Source organism: Protopterus annectens, chromosome 2.part1, assembly GCF_019279795.1.
Source record: "Protopterus annectens isolate FY-2018-M chromosome 2.part1, PAN1.0, whole genome shotgun sequence".
Lineage (NCBI taxonomy): Eukaryota > Metazoa > Chordata > Ceratodontiformes > Protopteridae > Protopterus > Protopterus annectens.
Window position 1 is genome coordinate 1,187,822,941 of NC_056729.1, and position 20,729 is coordinate 1,187,843,669.

Here is a 20,729-nt window from a genome sequence, read left to right on the forward strand (position 1 = left end):
TGAATAATGTATGTAATGCTGCTTAGGTTATATAATATATGGCAATATATATATATATATATAAAGTCTAATGTTTGTAAATGTGAACTTAATACAGTTTGTTTGCTTCTATATAAATGTAAATTTGCCTATGTCACAAGTAATAATTCAATAAAGGTATTTAAAAAATTAAACTAAACTAGGTTAACTTGAAAAAAAAAAATAACTGCAGTCACCCTTTTTATCTGTTTTTTTTAAGGGGTTTGAGTCCCAGAGACTGAAGGACAGGATTTGGAAGGAATACCCCCCTCAAAATAAGCATATTCAATATCAATATCAATTAATGCTCTAAAGTTAAAGCCCACACAAAGGTCACACTCCATCTCCAAATGTTTCAGACCCAACGAGTAGACAAGTCTTTCCAGTCTTTCTTGTGTCAAGAGGAAACACATTTTTTAAAGCTGGCAGGATTATCACACTCCTTCCAACAAGAAAAACAAACAATGGAATAAGAAAAATGTAGAAAAGGATTTTTTTTGACAGAGGTAAGAAAAGAAAGAATCACCATAGGTTCATTGGTAAGTAAGTACTAGGCTATCTGCCTGAGGGCATCTATAAGCCTAGCCAGAATGTGTTTGCTTTTGCCGCCCCTTTAGATTAGTTCCCTGTGCCTCGGTCCAGCAGAGCCATTAGTTCCCTGTGCCTCTGTCCAGCAGAGCCATTAGTTCCCTGTGCCTCTGTCCAGCAGAGCCACTGCAGTGATCCCTGGGGTATAGGTTCATAGGTAAAATAAACAGCTCCTGCAAGGCTTGAACCCAGGACCCTGCACACCATAGACAAAGCAATTTACCACTAAGCCATGCCAGATACAAAAGTAATTTGGCTTTTCCTGGTTATGGATCACCACAGCGGAACTCCAGTCCGCTCATGATTGGCAGTGGATTTTTACGGTGCCGAGTTGCCAGCCCAACCTTCAAAGAAGGCACGCCCATTCATGCTCACACCTACCTGCATGTCTTTAGCATCACTCGACCGCGGGGAGGACATGCAGACTCCACAAAGAAGGTGCTCCAGCCGAGAATCAAATGGGAGAACCTCTTCCTGTGAGGCGACAACACTAACCGCTGCACCACCGCGGCCTGGTAAAATGTACTATAAAAGTACAAGGAGGGCAAGCAAAGACTACCAGCTATAGTATTAAGAGGTATTCAAAAAGTACAAGAACAAAAGGCAGTTAGAAGAGGAAATTGAGATGAAACGACAAAAACGGGTGCCAGGGAGAAACAGTGAATACAGTAAGGGAAATATAAATAAGTAACAAGATAATAAAAAAAAAAAAACTCACTTATAGTACATACACAGAGACTATGTAAACCAAACAATCAAAAGCTCTTAATGCACGTCTGTTCACAATGGCGGCCAAAGAGATATGGGATATATTAGGTTAGTGAAGCATTATGGGTAAAGGGAGGAGCTCAACAGTTCAAGAATCTTATGATTTGGAAGAAGCGTCAGAGTCTGATCCAAGTGTCAGATCCAAATCCAACAGTTGAGAAATGGATGAAAATTACATCATTAGATATGGAGTTTAAAAAAAAAAAAAGGATAGAAAAAAAGAAAGAAAGAGATAAGCTTAAGGAGTAATAGGAATTTAGTGGGGCTGACAAAGGTTAATGTATTATGAAGTACTGCAGAAGAGGTGCAACTAGAGAGAGCTAAAGAGAAAAAAAGAGAGTATCTGGATTATATGCAATACTTCGGAAAAACTGCTGTTAAGCATCTATTTTTTTTTTATTACTCCACAGCACAAAAACTTTAAGTCAGCAATTTAGGAAGCAGAAATGATTGTTGCCAAACTTAGGGAGTCTATGAAAACAAAAAAAAAAGAAATCCAATTGAGGTATTAGAGTTATTTCAGAAATGTTATGAAAATTTGTATAAATCACATGAATGTTGAAACCAAGAAAAGATACAAGTGGAAATAATTACATAAAACTTAATTATGCCAATGTTAGAAGCAAATAAGTCTCGATTTAATAGTTAATATAGGAAGAAAATAGATGACTGTTAGTAGGGGTATAGAAAATAGGCAAGAGAGGGTAGAAGTTACCGGAGTAAATTAGCAAAGGAAACAAAGTATTGAGAGCAAATAGATATTGGTAAAAGAGTAAGATGAGGTCAAGCAAAAGTCTGGACTGCAGGTTAGAAACTGCATCTTCTACAGTGGAGTGGTAGACTATAGGTGAAAAAAAGGCACAGGGGATTGGTGAATGACCAGCTCTGCTAGAGTTATTAGTTGAGTGTATAAAGGAAGTTGCTATTAAAAAAAAGATAATTAGTACGGCATATAAAATTCTGCATGATAACTATAAGAATCATTGAGAAGTGGTTAGAATATATTGGAAAAGAGACTGGAAATTCAACATACAAGGGAACAATGACAGAACACCTGTATGGCTCTCGAGTATGCAACAATGTCAAGGTTTAGATTTTTGCTTGGAAGTGTTCGCATAGGTATTTTTATACCTCCTGCAGACTTCAAAGAATGTTTTTCCAGGCAGACAGCAAAGCAAATGCAGGAGGTGTGACAAAAAAAGAGAGAGGTAATTGGGAACATCTTTTTAGGAACTGTACTGAATTTGCTGATTTAAAAAAGATCCCTGCAGAATATTTTGTCAGAAATGTTGGGGATGCATTTAAATGGTTGTAACCAAGGAAATAATTATTTTCAGCTGGGACACAGGATCTGAATTGCATAAACATAGTAAAGCCTCAAGTTCAATGCTGTTAGCTACCAAAAAAAAGTAATTACTAGAAAATGTAAATCAAAATCTCAACCAAATGTAACTGAAGTACTGAAATATTGTACAGCAGATAAAAGAACTGTAAGAGGAATCTTTAGAAAAGGAAAGGAGAAAAATGACAAACAAATAGAATTTGTGGGAAAAATAAATGCAGTTCACTCTGATGGACCTCTTGCATATCCACAAAACAAACAGCACCAGGATTACTCATTCTAAAGGCTTGCCTGTGATATAAATAGGACCTGCTGGAGAGAGGGGTATGTATCACAGAGACTACACCCAGTCTATGGAACAGGCTTCCCCATCCATGTGAAGCAGAACTCAAGTGCAACTTGGACAAATGGATGGGAAAATGGAAATTCATCCTGTTTTGGCACCTATGTCTCTTAATGGACAGAGGTAACCTGCAAATGGCTCATCTCCCAGGCCCATGCTTACACTTATCAACGGTAGCAGAACTTGTCAAGAGATTTGTGATGCATGGCTAGGCTTAAAAAGGCCTTTGTGGTCATTAGCCTAGTAAACACCTATGAACCTATGTTCAGAAGGCAAAGTGTAATGTTGGTGTGAATGATAACTTAAAAAGAAAATATGTATACTGCATGAAAACAGCAATAAAAATTTTACTATCGTTATTTCTTTTCTATTAGTCTGTGTGTACCCATGTCATCACTTAAAATGTGATTTAATAAAATGTTTAAAAAAAGAAAGATTCAAAAGATGAGATACCTTACTTAAGTCCTTTACTGTTCCATATTCCATATATAATGTAAGTAGAAATTATTGTTGTGTAAGAACTTACCATAACCTTAGATGTCCTTCTCTTTTATATGCTGCTGTATTCATGACATGGGGGAGTTTGCTCCTGTGAACTCTCGCATGTCCAGCCGTTATACAAAAGTTTAATGCTACCGCTAGGGTGCACGTGATGTCCTGCACCTCTTCTCTGACGTCGGTTGTAAATGGACATCGGGTATAAAGCGGACGTCAGCACGCATACTCAGAACTTTTCTGCCACCTGTGTGACTACCAACCCTGGTCGTCGCTTTATCGGAAGAAGCAGTTTTCTACATCTGACTCCAGATAAGTACCCCTTTGGGGTTTTCTAATATTTTCTTGCTACTGCTTTGGGTTTCATGTCAGGTAGGAAGGGCGAGTGTAGGTGGGAGGCAAATTCGCTTGAGCTCCGTCCATTCCACATAAAGATTTGCTTGAGCTCCGTCCATTCTTCCTGGGCTGAGAGCACGACTATACCAAGTGTAGCATTTGTCATGCCTTTCTCCCTAAAACCCTTAAAAGCCGGCTAGCCTCTTTGAATGTTTACCTTGAGAACCAAAGTCTTAAAACGCCTTTAGCTATTACGTTACCCGAGGTCACGTCCCAGAGGGAAACTCAGGTGTCCATGTCGGCCGCAGAGGGGGAACCTAGGCTAGTTATTTCCGAGGGACCACATGGGGTTTCCCAGATTATAGTCCATGAGGACATAGAATCAGACATTGTGGAGTGCAGACTGGCGTCAGGCCCTACAATCCTGCACCTTTTTTCGCAACCGTCTCCTCCAGACTCTCACAGGAAGAGAAAACAGAAGTCTAAGCATATTTCCCACTCTCAGTCTTCTCCGAGCATTGAACAGCCCCCGGATTAACAGGCCTTTACTCAAGGCCTGCTCAACGCTTTCTTGACCTTACATCAGGGCCCAACCCCTACTCAAACGCCTATGACTTCTACTCCCAAGGGGGCAATCCCTGACGACCCCTCTGCGGGTGAGGAGTCTTCAGAAGATGAAAATGAATCCTCGCCTACTCCTCACAAATGGCCTCTCCCCTGGGATAAGCTGCCCCAGAGAAGGCGCCCAATGGCACAGATTCCCCAGGAAAGGATCTCACCTTTGGTGAGACTATCAGTAATATGCAAGATTTCTTTAAATGGATAACAGCCAAGTCACTGAGACTAAAAAAAGATATTACGAGTTACTCCAATTGGAGTCTCCTAGCCCTTCTGCTGTACACCCTGCCTTTCTGGATGCGCAGTCATTTCCATGAACATGGATAAGACTTCAAATTTGCTTCCCTCTACTTCTCTTCTGCCCTCTGATAAAGAGAGCAGGATGATGGAATGCCTGGGAAAAGAAGGTTTACACTTCTTCCACCCTGGTGGTTAGAGCTACCAATTACCAGACGCATATCGCTAAATATACCCTGGCCCTCAAGGCAGATATAACTAAGCAATTGGAAGAACTCCCAACTTCACCTAAGGCTACAATCTCTTCCCTTCTAAGCTCTTGGTCCCAGGTCACTAAACATTCTATCAAGTGTAGTTACGATAGTGTAGAATCCTCTGCTAGGGCTGCTGCCTCAGGCTCTGTCATCAGGAGGTACTCATGGCTGAGACGGCAACCTCTCCCTGATGATATCCTGGATGCGCCTCTGGACAACAGTCACCTGTTTGGTGCAGCAGCTGCTGAGCTTTTCAAAGCCCTACAAACCAAAGGAAAGGAACTGCAGGAACTCAGACATATCTTTGTCTCTCCAGTACCTTGTTTCCAGAGGAATTACCCTACGAAAACTTCTGTTGAGAACTTCTGGCAAGAGACCTCAGGCAAAACCCAGAAAGGAATATAGGAAACAGGCCCCTCTCAGACCTGCCTCATCACCCTTCCCTCTAAACAGCGCTTTCAGAGAAAACCTGGTAGTCTTTGACTACCAGGCACCTCCATCCAACATCCTCCTATCCATGTGCCTATCCCTCTCCCTCCCCACTTGGAAGCAGGTTACGCAGGACTCATGTGTCCTCTCAATCATAAAAAAGTGATACTTCATGTCTTGGGAGGCCAGACCCACCACAAAAGGAATTCCTCAACCACCCCAAGACCAAATATCAATCTTCCCTCCAATTCTGCAGGAATTCCTTGCTCAATGAACCATTCAGGAGGTTCCCACCTTGGCAAGAGGAAGAGGTTTTTATTAAAGACTCTTTCTGGTGTCCAGAAAGGAAGGCCCGTGGAGACCTATCCTGGACATCTCCCACCTCAACACCTTCCTCAGAGTCCCCTCCTTCAGGGTGTTTTCTCTCTCCCTACCCTCCTACCACTGATTTTTCCTCAGACCTTTTTAGTGTCCTTGGACATAAAAGATGCCTATTTACACATACCCATTCACCCACTCTTCAGGAAGTACCTCCGCTTCTCAGTGGACTCTGCGCACTTTCAGTTCTGTACTTTATCCTTTGGGCTTTCTACAGCACCAAGGGTATTTACCAAATGTTTGGCCCCAGTGGTGTTATTCGCCAGAACAAAGGGAATACAGCTTTTCCCTTACTTAGATGACATTCTGATCCAGGCTTCTTCAAGCCCCACAGACCTACAACACCTAAGCTTCACCATATCCCTGCTTTCAAGTCTAGAATTTACCATAAACCTCAAAAAATCCTCCATGATACCCTCCCAAGATAAGGTGTTTTTTGGGTGTTGAATTCTGACAAGGAAAATTATGGCTTGCCTACTTCCAGACAAGATTGTGATGGTCACATCTTATTTTGAGGGAATTCTTCCCCTCAAAGCCATTTCAGCCAGGGAATTCCTCAGGATCCTAGGGTTCATGGCCTCAACTATCCCCATGGTCCCCCTGGCAAGGCTCCACATGAAGAAGTTCCAGTGGTATCTAAGTTCAGTCTAGAAACAACACTTGCACCCACTGGAATTCATGCTTCCCATGCTGCCGTGCCTGACCAGGGGAACTCAAATGGTGGATCTCCCAGACTCTGAAGAATCTATTCCATGAATAGGACATCTACAGTGTCATTCTGGACAAGCTACACTATGTCTCTTTCTATGATTTTACACAGAATACTGTTGATGGTCATGGCTGTAGAATTGTTTAGGTCTGATGTGATCCTCCCACTTCCCAAACGTGCTTTGTGAACTGATATCACTACAGCCTGATGTCACGGGTCACAGACATATTTACATGTCAACATTTTGTTTAACGTGACTGATAGGAGTTTAGTATAATTTTCCTTGATTCTATATAAGAAAATACAGTACATGTTGGCTGGTATTTTTTTGAAACTTCAGCATTTAATTTTACCTGTGACAGCAGTTATTAAATCACACCTGTACTTATGTAAGGAATATCTCATGTGCCTTTGCATGTGATGAAATTTGCACAAATTTTTCTGTAAGCATGTTGGCTATGTCTTATGACCATGTGATCGCTGATTGCGGAGAATTTATTACATTCATAAATTTTCCTTATAGTTTTCTGATTAAAGCACATTTTTTTATAAAATTAAAGAATGCCTTAATATTGCTTTCAACTTTTGAGATCAAGCACAGTTCTCAGACCTAGAAAATTTGATAAGAAAACTATCTATATTCCACTTATTTCAAAATACAATGCAAAATGCTGTCATGAGCCACTCCTATAAAGAAACAATCTCGTGAGCAAAAATATTCTGCCAGAGCTACAAGAACAGTTACTGCTGGAAATGCTGTCAGCAAACATTAAAATACTGAACAAATAACTAATTATACTATCTTTCGTACTGTAGAATAATTTGAATTATTTAATATACCCTCTATGTCACACGATCATATCATAACAGTGATACCTTGGGACTGAACTTAAAAAAAGAGTTGTGCAAGATCAAATTCTAATCATACTGATATTTTTAGAAACATTTAGGTATGATCATATGATAAGAAGGGTATTTTGATTAGCTCAAACCAAGCATGACTTTTCCTGATTGTGTCTAATGAAGGATGTGGTGCTAGAGAGAGTACAAAAGGCCATCATTATTTGCATTACTTGTTCAGTACTTCAAATACAGTACAGTTATGTAAGAACTTACGATAACAGTAGATGTCCTACTGATTATTGTTGGAGTATTCATAATGAATGGGTTATCGCTGACGTGATGCCCGGCCAGGGTACCAAAGTTTTAACTTTCCAGGATTGTACGGCCAACATGTGACCTTAACCTGTAAGAGCAGGGGTATACAGGCAGATGTACAAATTTAATTCCTCAAACTATCTCCAAGCCAGCGGCCTGAAGACCCCGGAGAGTGAGAAACTGGTCAGATATAAGGGGGAAAAAGCATGAAGTGATACTGAGGCCCTTTTTGTTGTAAGATCCTCTCCACAGTACTGGCCAGGAGAAAGAGAAATAGTGTGTGGCCTTGAGATTATGGAAAAAGAATGTAGACAGACAGGAGGGTGGGAAGGAATACTGCAACAGTGGCCAGTAAGTAATCTACTGTTATGGGTAAGTTTTTACACAACTGAATTACATCCTGACTGAAATCACTGTTGCAGTATTCACAATGAATGGGTATTCCCAGAGCTGAAAAGGAAAGCAAGGGTGGTTTGTTACTGAGCCACAGAACTGTCCAAGAGGCCTGAAAGGACTGACCTAGAAAAGCTGGCCCTCAAACTTGAGAATGTACCAATCCTGTAGTGTTTAGTGAAAGTGTGTACAGAGGGACAGGTGGCAGCTGCTAGTATGGTCCTGACATCTACCTCTTCATAGAAGGCTCCAAATGATGCTACTGTCCTGATACGATGAGCTTGAGGGCATGAGGGCAAGGACTTACCAAGCAGAAAATAACAAGGGGAGATGGCTTTCGAGACTGAGTTTGCAATAGTTCATTTAGAAACTGGTTGGCCCATTTTTGAATGCATAAAGGAGCCAAACCATTAGTCATATTTTCTAGTGGATTTGGATTTGTCCAGATAGAATGTTGTCTGTCTAAATGTTCAGAGTGTGTAATAATCCCCCCCCCCCCCTGTTCTGCTGGATGGGAAAGAAGGTAGTGAAAATTATGGCCTGGCTAAGTGAGAGTTCATTCACCACTTTAGTCATGAATGAATTGTTAGCTGTCAGAATCACCCAGTCTTTGTTAAAAATAAAAAAGAGAAGGATGGCCATGAGAGCCTGAAGCTCTGACTCTCCTAGCTTAAGTAAGAGACAGAAGTAGAATAGGTTTCCAGGTGCAGAAAGTCTAAGATGCAGCACCCCTTTACAGAATAACTTGACCTTAGGTCTTGCCACAAAAGATGGATTTAGGTGTAGACATGCAGAGATGTCTGACAGGTGGGCTTTCACAGAAGAGTAGACCAGACCTGTATGCACGAGCTCACCTTGATATTTTAGTATGGAAGGTACCTGTGATTTGTTGGGGTGCTGTCCATTCCTGTGGCATCAAAAGAAAAATCTCTTCCATTTAGCTATGTAGAATTTTTGAATGGTGGGTTTCCTGGCTTCTTGGAGAATCTTAACTATGTTCTCTGAAAGGTGATGCCTGCAAGGAATTAAAACCCCATCATCCACAGAGCTAGGTTCAGGGATGACAGGTTGGGGTGTAGTAGTGGTCCCTTTTTGCTAAGTGATGAGATCCACTTGTAGTGGCAGCGAGGTGAAACAGAAGAGAAAACCAATGTTATCTTGGCCAGATGGGGTCACTAGCAAGAGTTTTTTGGCTTTTCTTCTGAGCCTTTTGAAGAAGCGTTGGGATGAGAGTTACAGGAGGAAAGGTGTAAAGGAATCGCTCAGTCACTGAAAGCATCTGTTATTCAGGCTGAGGGGCAAGGACACCTGGTGAAAAAGAGGGGGATTTGTTTATTGGTCTCTGAAGCAAACAGTTCTATCTGATTTGTCCCCCAATGGTGGTGGACGTCAAGAAATGAGGATCCTCCAAGGTCCTGTTAGTGCATCTCCCAACAAACTGTCTTATGATGAAATGTAAGTGGCTACTTATGACATGTTTTTCTGTATGGCAATCTCCCAGGTGGTCTGTGCTAATCTGCACAGTTGGGTAAGACCTGGTTTCTCCTTGTTTATGCACCACGAGTGTGGTGTTGTCTGAGAACACTCTTAGTGGACCTGGCCTCCAGACATGGGAAAAGACTTGAAGAGCTTGGCTGAGGGCCCTAATCTCTTTCATGTTGATGTGCTTCTTTAGTAAATTTTGGCTGCCATCTGCCCTGAACCACGTGTCCCTGCCCAGGCAACTCATGCCTTGTCAGAGACATCTATGGGCAGTTCTTAAACTGGAAATGGTGAAGGTAAAGGGAAGTCCTGTATTGAGCATCACCTGGTTCCTCCACCATGAGAACTCATGCCTGAGACAAGGTAGCAGAGAGATTATTGCATCTAGAGGGTGAGACTGCTGGTTGCAAAATGTTTTCAGGTACCATTAGATTTTTCCACGTATGCAGTCTGGCTAGAAGGAGCATTGGAATAGCTGCTCCTATGAATCCTAGGGTCCTTAGCAATTCTCTTGTAGAGCACTGGATTCATAAGGTCAGCTTGTGAAAGTAATCTGCAAGGCTCTGCACTTTTTCGTGAGGCAGATAGGCCTGCATGTTTATAGTATCCAGCCTGCTGTCCAGGAAAACTAAGCTCTGAGTTGGCTGCAGGGAGGACTTCTTGTAGTTGATGGTGAATCATTCCCAACTGTGAGACGAGGCTCAGGATTAGTTGTAGGTGTTGCAGGAGTATTTGAGGACAGAAGGCTTACACTAACAAGTAGTTTAAGCAGAGAAAAATCTGGACTCCCTGTATCTGATAGAAGGCAATTACTGCTGCCAAACACTTTGTGAAAACATTTGTTGCTGTGGAAAGCCTGAAAGGCAAAGCAGTAAACTGAAAGTGAGATTACTCAGCACAAAACCTGAGGAATCCCCTGCAAAGGGTGCTGGGGGAGTGAACTGGAATACAGAGATAGACATCTTTTAGATCTAGAGATACTAGAAAAGCCTGCAGCAGAATAAATGGAAGCAGAGTGTGCAGGAAAAGCATTTTGAAAGCTGGCACTTTCAGAAAAGTGTTTAGCAGAGAGTGAAACAGAGATCTAGTATGGGTTTCCATTGCCCTTCTTTCCTTGGTACTAAGAAAAGTCTGGAGTGTCAGCCTTTTCCCACAAATTCCTAGGTACTGGTTTTGTTGTGCCTTGTGCCTGCAATGTCTGTATGACAGGTGGAAGCAAGTACACATCTGGCTGTGGGGAGGGGGTGACATGACATCTAGAGGAAAGATTTCCTTCCAGGAAATGGTGTGCCCCTTTTTTATAACTGAAAGCACCCGTTGGTCTCTGGTAATTTTTTCTCGGGTATAGATTGACTGAGTGAGCCTTTTTGACAGTGTTAGAGCTGGGGAGGGTGGCAGTGGGCATGAGACTTTGTAGATGGTCAAACAGACCTGTCTTTAAAGGGAGGCCTCCCAGAAAAGGAACCCCTTGTGGTTTCTCTAGAAATCTCTTTCTAGCAGCTTTCCTGTGTTTCTGGCTCTAAGATTTCTTCTAACAAAATAGCTGAATTTTGCTGGGTAATTTTTGTGATACCTGGGGAAAGGTTAAGAGAAGCTGCCTGCAATCCTTCATGGCTTTTCCCTGCGCTTGAAGGGTTTTGAAAAGACTAGCTACATGAGGTCCAAACAGAGTTTTTTTTTTGTCTAAAGGGGGAACCTAAAATTTTAGCTTTCAAGTCCTCAGGTACGGGATAATTGTGCAACCATTCACATCTGTGGAGGACAGAATCAGTGGCAGCTGCTATGGACAAGGCCTCTACTGCATCATAACTACATTTAATTTGGTGTTTGGCTACTTATGCAGCCTGATTAAGTAAAGACAACATTTGATTTTTTAGAATCAGTCTCTTGTGGGTCCACCACCACTACCTTGTTTAAAGAATTGGGGATTGATATGAGATACTTGGTCATTTGGGTTTGGAAATTTATAGCCTTGAATGACCAAGTAGAGGAAGTATAAACCTTTTTATCCCACCTATTTATAGCTCCACTAACCTTGTATGAAGGGAGGGCACTGCATTAGGTAGCAACTTAGGTTTATCAGAAGAAAGAGATACTGCAGAGCAGTCTGGCACAGGATTTTTAAACAAGAATTTAAGATCATCAGGGACACTACAAAATCTGTCTGAACCTTTGGGTCAGGGGGCTGCAAGTCAACAGCAGGAGAGGTTACTTGAAAGACATCTAAAAAAAGCCTCAAGGACAGGGGGAAATGGGGAAGAGGCAGGACTGCCCATTTCCAAGAGGGTGTAGTATCGTTTCTGAACCTCTGTAATCTGCCTAGACTTCCACTCAAAATATTTCATCATGTTTAACACTGTCTCTTCAAAATGAGCTTTTCTCACAGGAGAGTCAGGAGAAAGGGAGTCTTCATCCTTTGCCTGGAGATGGTCAAGGGAGTGGATTTGAGATGAATATGTAAATGAATGATATAAATCAGAAGCCTCCACATCTCCAGCAGGAAATGAGTCCACGACAACCTTTAGAAGGGTGATGGCGAGGAGCTAGGAAGAAAAGGAAGGTGGCTTCAGGGCCATAACGGCCTTTTACAGCCCTTGGGAAAGATATAGCCATTCCTTCTCCCTAGAAGGAGGTGGAGGAGGGGGAGAAGTTACTTGTTTATTTTTTTTTGGCATTTCTTCTTAGGCTTGATGTCTGTCTGAATCAAATGTGGTGGATAGCCTCCCTAACTAGTATCTGGGGAATAACCTCTGGACACTCCAAGATAATGATATGTGGCACATTTTTGTTTGCTAGTTCCTCGCTCATATCAATCTCTGATGCCATATCGGCCTCCAACAGGGTCTCGGTAGACAGCATCCTGGACATACTGCGACTTCTGAAACCTCAATGAGTAAGTCAGCATTAGAAAAAAGTAAATTGAGTTTTTGGCCTAGGTCTTTTACGCTATATTTTAAATAATAGCAGTACATCTGGGAAAGTGGAATCCACCATCTTGGAGTCAGCCAACTGTTTTAAGAAATTTGGTCTCCAGAAAGTGAGGACAAATGGGATCATGTCTTAGGTACAAATGATTGGTAAATGGAACAGGTCTTGTAGTTGTGTTCTGCTCTTAAGCAGAAAAGACACTGGGTATGTAAGTCTTTGTACAGAATATGCCTACCATACTAGTACTTGCCTCTCCATGCTGAAATCTAATACTTTAATGGAAAAACACTTTAGAAAAGCAAAAGAAGGTTCCCCAACAGGGTACTTATGTTTACTTGAATAAAAGGTACCAACAACCAAACGACAGAGTCCAACAGATATGCAACCTGTGTTCAAGTTTGCAGTGAGACAGTCTGGGGAATTACGCTCGTTTGTCTGCATACAATTCTGGAAAGTTAAAGCTTTGGTACCCGGGTTAGACATCACATCAGCAGTAATAAAATATTAATTATGAATATGGTAATAGTGATGTCAGAATATCTATTGTTTCCTTCTCTAGCTGTTCTTGTAGCTCCAGAAGAAGGTTATTTTTCTGTTTTCTTTATTTCTTGTTATTACTACGGTTATTCTGGAAAGCTAAGTAAAGCCCATCTGTTAGCTGTTTTATTAACTTTGTGATTTTCACCGCAGGGTTTTTGTTGAACTGATCTGTAAATCTGCATCTAACCTGGATGTGCTCATAGGTTCGTAGATGGTTACTAGGCTAATGGACCTACAGCCCTTACAAGCCTAATCCTATTTATTTATTTATTATTTATTTGCAGTTTGTTGACCGGGAAAGTCCAACGGCCAAAATGAGCCCGTTTTCAATGAAGGCCCAGGGAGAAAAGCTCCATATACAATTATTACAAAGCTAATATCAACAAAGTTAAGTACAATACAATTTTCAAAACTATTAAAAACACAGGAATATAGAGTTGCCCCAGGAGTGAATTTGCCGTCAACCATCCATTGATCTAGGCTGCATTTGAAGATGGTCATGGAGGTGCTCTGTTTCAGATTTACTTTAGAACACTGAAAACTCATAACTTTGAAATTCAAAACATTGAGACCAAAATCTTGAAAATTCAAAACACTGAAAACTCCAAACATTGAATCCCATAACAATGAGTCTACCACCTACTCCATCAGATCTGAGAGACTAAAATGATATACTCTGGAAATGTGTCATATGCATTTTGGAACTTTAGGCCAGGATTCAGTTCTTGTTCTTTTACTTCTTGCACTTCAATTAGCTTAATCGGTTAGCACTTTAACAGGCTTTTGTAGCATTTATTGTAGCACAATTAGGTGCTATCAGCACTAGCTGTTCCTACGCAGTAACAGCACCAGTACTTATTAGTTATGACCACCCCTCCTGGTATGACTGTAGGGCAATTTCCTGTGCGTTCTCCTACTAACCTGGTGCACTTGGACATTCTGAGCCAGTGTGGCAACTGTCACAGACAACCCTCTCCTCTTGCCTCCCAACACTCATACCTGTGAGAGATGCACTTATATCACCAAACTGGAAGCAGTGCATGTTCCAACCAAAAACTGGACTAGTTGGTCAAGAGAAGAAGGTCAACACCTGCAACTCACTACATAGAACACACACCCCTCCAAAATACCAGCCATCACAACCCACACATAGAAAAACAAACCATACACCCACCTTCACGGAGGCTCTCAATAAAAATTTACCCAGACTCCGGAGGCAGAAACGCACTAGCCCAACACAACACAACACTAACCTCAGAACACACAGCTCACCACCAAAGTGTGTCCCTCAACCTAAGCCCTTAATGCAAAACACTTTGGCCAATGTGCTAATCATAGGACACTCAAGGCACACTGATGTCCCACAAAGGAGAAGGTGACAGTCAGTTGTCTATCAGGTGCCAGGATCCGCCACATAACACATGCATTCAGGTCACTCCCCAACAATTACAAATATGACTGACATTGTCCATGTGGGTGTGAATGACCTGAAACGCACCTCCCTGGACTACATGAAGAGAGATGTGATGGAACTCTCGGATTATGCTGCCCAGGCAGGTATGACCCTAGCCCTGAGCAGTATTCTACCATCACCCAGAATGATACCACAGTACGAGCAGAAAATGATTGACCTCAACAATTGGCTAAGTATCTGGTGTCATTCAAAGGGGATCCAGTATCTGTCTGCCTGGGATGACATGATCGACAGACCTCGATGCTTTGCCAGAGACGGCCTGCATCTGTCACTCCTGGATTTCGGGTACTGGCTAAGGCTCTTCCCACCCCTATAGTCCCTTTATAGGCAGTGTTCCAAAGACCAGAATTCCACCATAACAGCTACAAACAAATGGAATCTGAGGGTCATGCTGCTCAATGATAGAAGTCTAAATCTCAAGATGGACTCAACTGAAGCTCTCCTCAAAATGGAGAATGTCGACATCTGTGCTGTAACGGAGACCTGTTTTAAAGAGGCAGAAAGCACCCCTGCATTCCCAGGCTACAACTTATTCCATACCTTTCAGCCCCAGAATATGATCGGAAACTCCAAATGCAGTGGTGTCTCCATATTCATAAAGGATACGCACACCTCTAGACTGGTAAGCCCAGCATAATGCATCCAAGATAATTCAGGTACAACTAACATTGTGTAAGACGGCGATACAAGTCATAGCCTGCTACAGAACCCCAAACATGTCCCTAGACTCTCATTCCACGTTCCTAAGCACCCTGGAATCTATTAAGGTCCAAACCAATACTCTCATACTGGGTGACTTCAACTACCCTTCCATCAACTGAGAAAACTATTCAAGTACCAATGTGCAGGCCCAGTGCTTTCTGGAATTTATCAATTCCAATGCCATGGACCAGCTCATTCTGACCCCCAATAGAGGAAGCACCATCCTCGAACTGGTTATCACCAACATGGGAGACCGTTGCTCCACACCTACAGTCAATTCCTCCCTGGTTAAATCTGACCACATGGAAATCTCCATCACGCCTACACCCTCCGCTAAGGGGACACCCTGGAAAACTTCTCTAAAGCCAACTTTGGGCTCCTAAAAACAGAGGTGGCTAACTTCTCGGCACCCATGCCAATGGAAAATAGCTGCATGACTGCGGAATCATATACCAATGCACTGTACGAGCCTGTACACAAATGCATGGACCTTGCCATACCAAACTGAACTAAGACACTCTCCTTCAAAAAAAGGAAACCAATCTGGTGGTTCCCACCCATCAATAAACTCTACAACAGAAGGAAGAAACTTTTGCAAAAAAAAAAAAATGAAGTCACAAGACTGGAAAACCTCCATTATTAGTCTCAAAAAAGCTGAGATCCCTTATCAAATCCTCTAAAGCCAGATATGAAGACAGAATTGCAGATGACACCAAAAACAACCACAAAGCCTTCTACACCTATATCAAAAACCTCCAAGGCAATACCCAGATTTGCTCTGAGTTATTGCACAATGGCACCTCCTATACTGAGCCAACAGATATAGCCAACATACTGGCAGACAGATTCAGTGCCAACTTTACCCCCAAGGGCCCTATCACAATACCAGAAGAAAGCCTGGTACCCAACATGTCTGTGGTACAGGTAAAACCTACATTGTCCAAAGTCAAGAATACAGCATCCATGGGGACCTGATGATATCACTGGCTGCATCCTACATGAGCTACAAAATGAACTGGCACCACATCTGTGTGCCCTGTTCAATCACAGCCTTACCTCAGACTATGTCCCTAATGAATGGCGCACTGCTAAAGTTATTCCACTCCCTAAAAGGGGAGCAACTAAAGATCCTGGGCAACTATCACCCCATTAGCCTGACGAGTCTGGTATGCAAAGCTATGGAGCACATCATCATGGTCCTGCTTAACAAAGATATAGGTAATCTCCAAACTCTTGACCCCACAACGTTTAGCTTTGTCAAGGGGAGATCCTGCCTGCTGAAACTGGTTGACTTCTTAGAGGCAGTCACCAAGGCTGTGGATGACGGTAAGGTAGTGCATACATCCTACCTCGAACTGGCTAAGACCTTTGATACCATTCCCCACTCAGGTATCATTAATAAACTCACCAAACTAGGCATCAATCCTTACATCATAAAGTGGATTGCAAATCTCACAGACAGGGCCCACAAAGTGAAAGTTGTGGATTCCAAGTCAGTCTGTCAACCAGTCATGAGTGGAGTCCCAAGGGGCTCGGTCCTGGGCCCTCTCCTGTTTGCCATCTACGTCTCAGAAGTCCAGACCAACACAGGATGACTCTGGTTGACCAAGTTCGCTGATGACTGCAAGCTAGGAGTCATTATCAACTCCCCAAGTGATGCAGACATCCTACAAAAGTGCCTCTCTGAGACCAATGACTGGTATCAGAACCATGGTCTGAAGCTTAACACCAAAAAATGCATCATCATCCCCTTTGGAAAAAACTCAGTTCACATGAATTACCACGTTGATGGGAGCCCACTGAACACTGAAGGGGCCATAAGAGATCTGGGCACCCTGGTCGACAGCCACCTTACCTTCGACCACCACATTGCCACTGTGGTCAGAAAGTCCTTCTAAGTGGCACATCTTATAACCAAAGGTTTTGCATCCAGGAAGAAAGAGGTCATCACCTCTCTCTACTCATCCCTCATTAGACCAATCATCAAATTTAGTGCCCAGTTTGGCATGCACCTGACCAGACACCTACAACAGCTGCAGAGGCCACAAAAGTACCTCACAAAAAGGATCCTAGGCCTTAAACACATGTCCTACATGGACAGACTCAAGAAACTTCAGCTGTGTTCAGTTTCCTATCGTCTACATATAGGTGATCTCTGCTCGACTTACCCAGCCCTACTTGAAATGCTACACCTAAAGAAATCCCAATCCCCCAGCGCCACATACTCTAGAGATCACAACCTCATTATCACAATTAACAGAACATGCTGGAGGGACAGATTCATCTCCCAAAGACTGCCCATACTCTGGAATAAGCTTCCCATTCACGTCAAGCAGAGCACCTCACTGGCTCTCTTCAAGAGAAATCTTGACGAGTGGATGAGTAACAGAAAGTTCATTCCAGTTGCCCTACTGGATAGGGGCACTGTGAACTAACATCAGGTGGCACTGTGCCTGGGCAATTTTTTTGGGCAAGGTTTGTAAAGGCTCCTTGGCCATTAGCTAGTACACACCTATGAACCTATGACAGGCACAACAATATTCCCATTCCCAGAGCAGAAGAAAATTTCTAAACCACCCATGTTATTATTGGCATTTGGCAAAGCCACCCTTGCCTGGACCTTTGTATTTTGGCAACGAAATATAAATATGAGTGTAGATACTGTTGGTAACATTAAGAAATGCTTTTGCATTTTAAATCAAGCACTTAACAATACAAGTTAAAAAGATCACAACAGCTTAAGTTCCCTTTGAAGTCCTAGTCAACCCACATTTGGATTGCTGTTCTCCCTTTACATTTCCTACTAACTTTTATTGAAAAGATTTGTCAAGAAGGGAAGACAAAAAATAAGCCTGTTACTAGATTCTGAATAGCATTTGTAGAATACTGTGTGTGTGTGTGTGCGTGTGTATGCAGTACCTTTAATAAGTGTTTCAAGGTTGGCACGTGCATAAAAATAGAAGCAAGTGCTAGATTCAGTGTCATTTTGAGAGTTCAGCCAGAGAGTGAGCATGTATGAGTCTAATAGCTAGTTTGTTTATAAGTTTATCTAAGTTACAGTTAAGCCTCAATCCTGATGTGTTTGTACATAATAAAGCTGCTTGAACAGAACCCACAGAGACTAGTCTATTTTATCCTGACTAGATGAGCGACAGCACTGGACTATCTATCGTTATGATACAAATATTCTTCAATGTAAATTTAACTCTGAAATAAAAGTCTACCAGCAGCCCGAGGGCAAAAGAAAGGGCATTTATGCAAAACACTTGCTCTGAATGTTGTGTTCAAAACATCTTATTATGTCTCATAAGATAGTTTAAGGTTAACATTTGCAATATCACCAAAAGAAACTATTTACTCAAAGGTGTGTTAAGTACGTGTGACTTCCTTGCTGGTATAGTAATCAAAGTGCAATACAATTTCTTTGTTCAAACAATGATTACATTTACATAGGGATGCACCTAAATATTGCACCAACTAATGACGCATCTCTTATGGGTACTACCTGATCACCTGTACAATAAGCTTTCACTTACCTGTGAAAATGACTGTGTTAAGGCTGGACTTTCCCCACAGTTCCATGAAATGTACGACATCGCCAAATCTTAGTGAAGGATGCCCAGTGAAGACAACACAAGGCTGTTTAAAATCATTACTGAAATCGCCATGAATACTAGGGTAATGCTTCAACTTGTTGGTTTGAATGAGCTGAAACAGACAAAAAAGCCCTAACACTTAAGTGTTACAACAAACTGCATGTGTTATGTCTTTACTACTTTTGAATGAGCATTTATTAAACACAAACACCCATAGTGTTTAAGTGAATATGGCAAGCAAGCAAACACTGGCAGGTTCACTGTAGTTGTATAATGCTGAATACTGTGATCAATACATCATTCCATAAGGTAAACATGGTTCAAGGCACTTATTTGATATTCACTGGCAGGTTCAACAAAGCACAAATAAGTGAATACTCAGTTTCTGTGGATTTTTGAGAAAGTATTAAGCGAGTCCAGCCAAAGAGATCACTTTCACATGGACAACGCACACGAACTAAAACTCAGAGTGCACTTGTAGCAGCCAACATCCCATGCAGCTGGGTAAAAAGGGAAAGGTCACCATCACAATCCCTAGTTCTCACCTGGCTGTGTGACAGAGGGATAATGCCCTGGCTATGAAACACAAGTCCCAAGTGCTAATAGCTGCATGAGTGCTAGAAAAGCCAGGCAGTGGAGAGTGTGGAAATGAGCGGCTGACAATGGCTTGCACACGATGGAGTGGAAGGAGAAAAGGCTTCTGGTCAGCCAATCACCACCATGCAAGCAGAAGCAGAAGCAACACTGAAATGTTCAAGATTGGGGATATGAGTCAATGATCCAAGCCAATGACAGTAAGCCTTATTAACGTGGGGAAACCGGTACACACAGGGGTAGCAAGAAAATGCCCTGCATTGACATCAGTGCTCATGTCAGCCAACAAAGGCAGAGTCAAGGCCTCTAGCAGAACACGCATTGTAGGGATGCAAATGAGGACACAAATGACCTTCCATGGCTGCCAGGATGATGATCCCTTCCCCTTCAGTCAGTTCTTATCTCTGTGCTAGAGATGCCCAATAAGGGGAAAACAAATAATTTTGACTGATAGGGGTAGCTGGACAGTCAGCAGGCATAGAACTAAATGGTATATAGAAAAAAAATCCACATCTCAACTCTATCATCATCAGATGATGTTCCTGTAAGGAAAAAAAACTTTAATAAGGTATTCTAACTACATACACAAATACAAAATCAAAGCCATAAACCTGTCAAGGTGTGCACAGAAGACAATGTAGCCTAGGCATACACTCTGTCTACAAACACAGTCTTAAAGCAAGTGTTAGAAACAGTTGTACCTTGAATGAAATCCTCTTGCTATATCCTAATGATTCCTTGTATTTTTTAGTGCCTCCTAGTTATGTACCAGTGCTGAATTTTTGGGAGCCCCTGTGGGTGAAGCAGGTATGCTATTCTGCAGTAATGGGCAATGCAGTTTGGCAGCATTCTTAAATGTGGTAGCTTTTGTTATATTAACCTTCAGAGAACTTGTAAATACCTGTTATTTGCTAAAGAGGCAACGCTAGCTGATACAGGCTTATTGTTTGACTTAATTTTGCTGTCCACATTACCTGACAGCAAGTCTCATTTTTTCCTTGTATCTTGGTCAGGGAATGATATTTTTACAGTTCACATCTCAGATTTAGTTTGTCCACTTTACAGCAGTGTTTTTACTATCTTGATCTATGAACTGTACTGTAGACCAGTTGACATAATGGTTAAGGTCTTTGCCTTCCATAGACAAAGTACAAAGTTTGATCCCGATCTCCGACCACCCCCTGTATGGAGTTTGAAGGTTCTTCCTATGGAGTTCCTCTTACCTCCAAAAACATGGTGAGTGTTTCCACCTTAAACTCACCAAAGAATGGAGTTGTGGGCCACAGCACAGACTAGATGGTGCCTATTAGGAAAGAGTTGTATAGACCAATCACTTGGGGCATCAAC

At 42.1% G+C, this 20,729-nt stretch overlaps 1 protein-coding gene across 1 annotated transcript in view; it reads right to left on the bottom strand.

Moving 5' to 3' along the window:
- Positions 1–20,729, bottom strand: part of INTS9 (integrator complex subunit 9) — a 943,738-nt gene that overhangs the window by 478,380 nt on the left and 444,629 nt on the right. Inside the window, exon 8 of the mRNA XM_044062717.1 lies at positions 18,729–18,900. Coding sequence (XP_043918652.1) covers positions 18,729–18,900 — 172 coding nt within the window. The remainder of the gene's footprint in view (positions 1–18,728; positions 18,901–20,729) is intronic.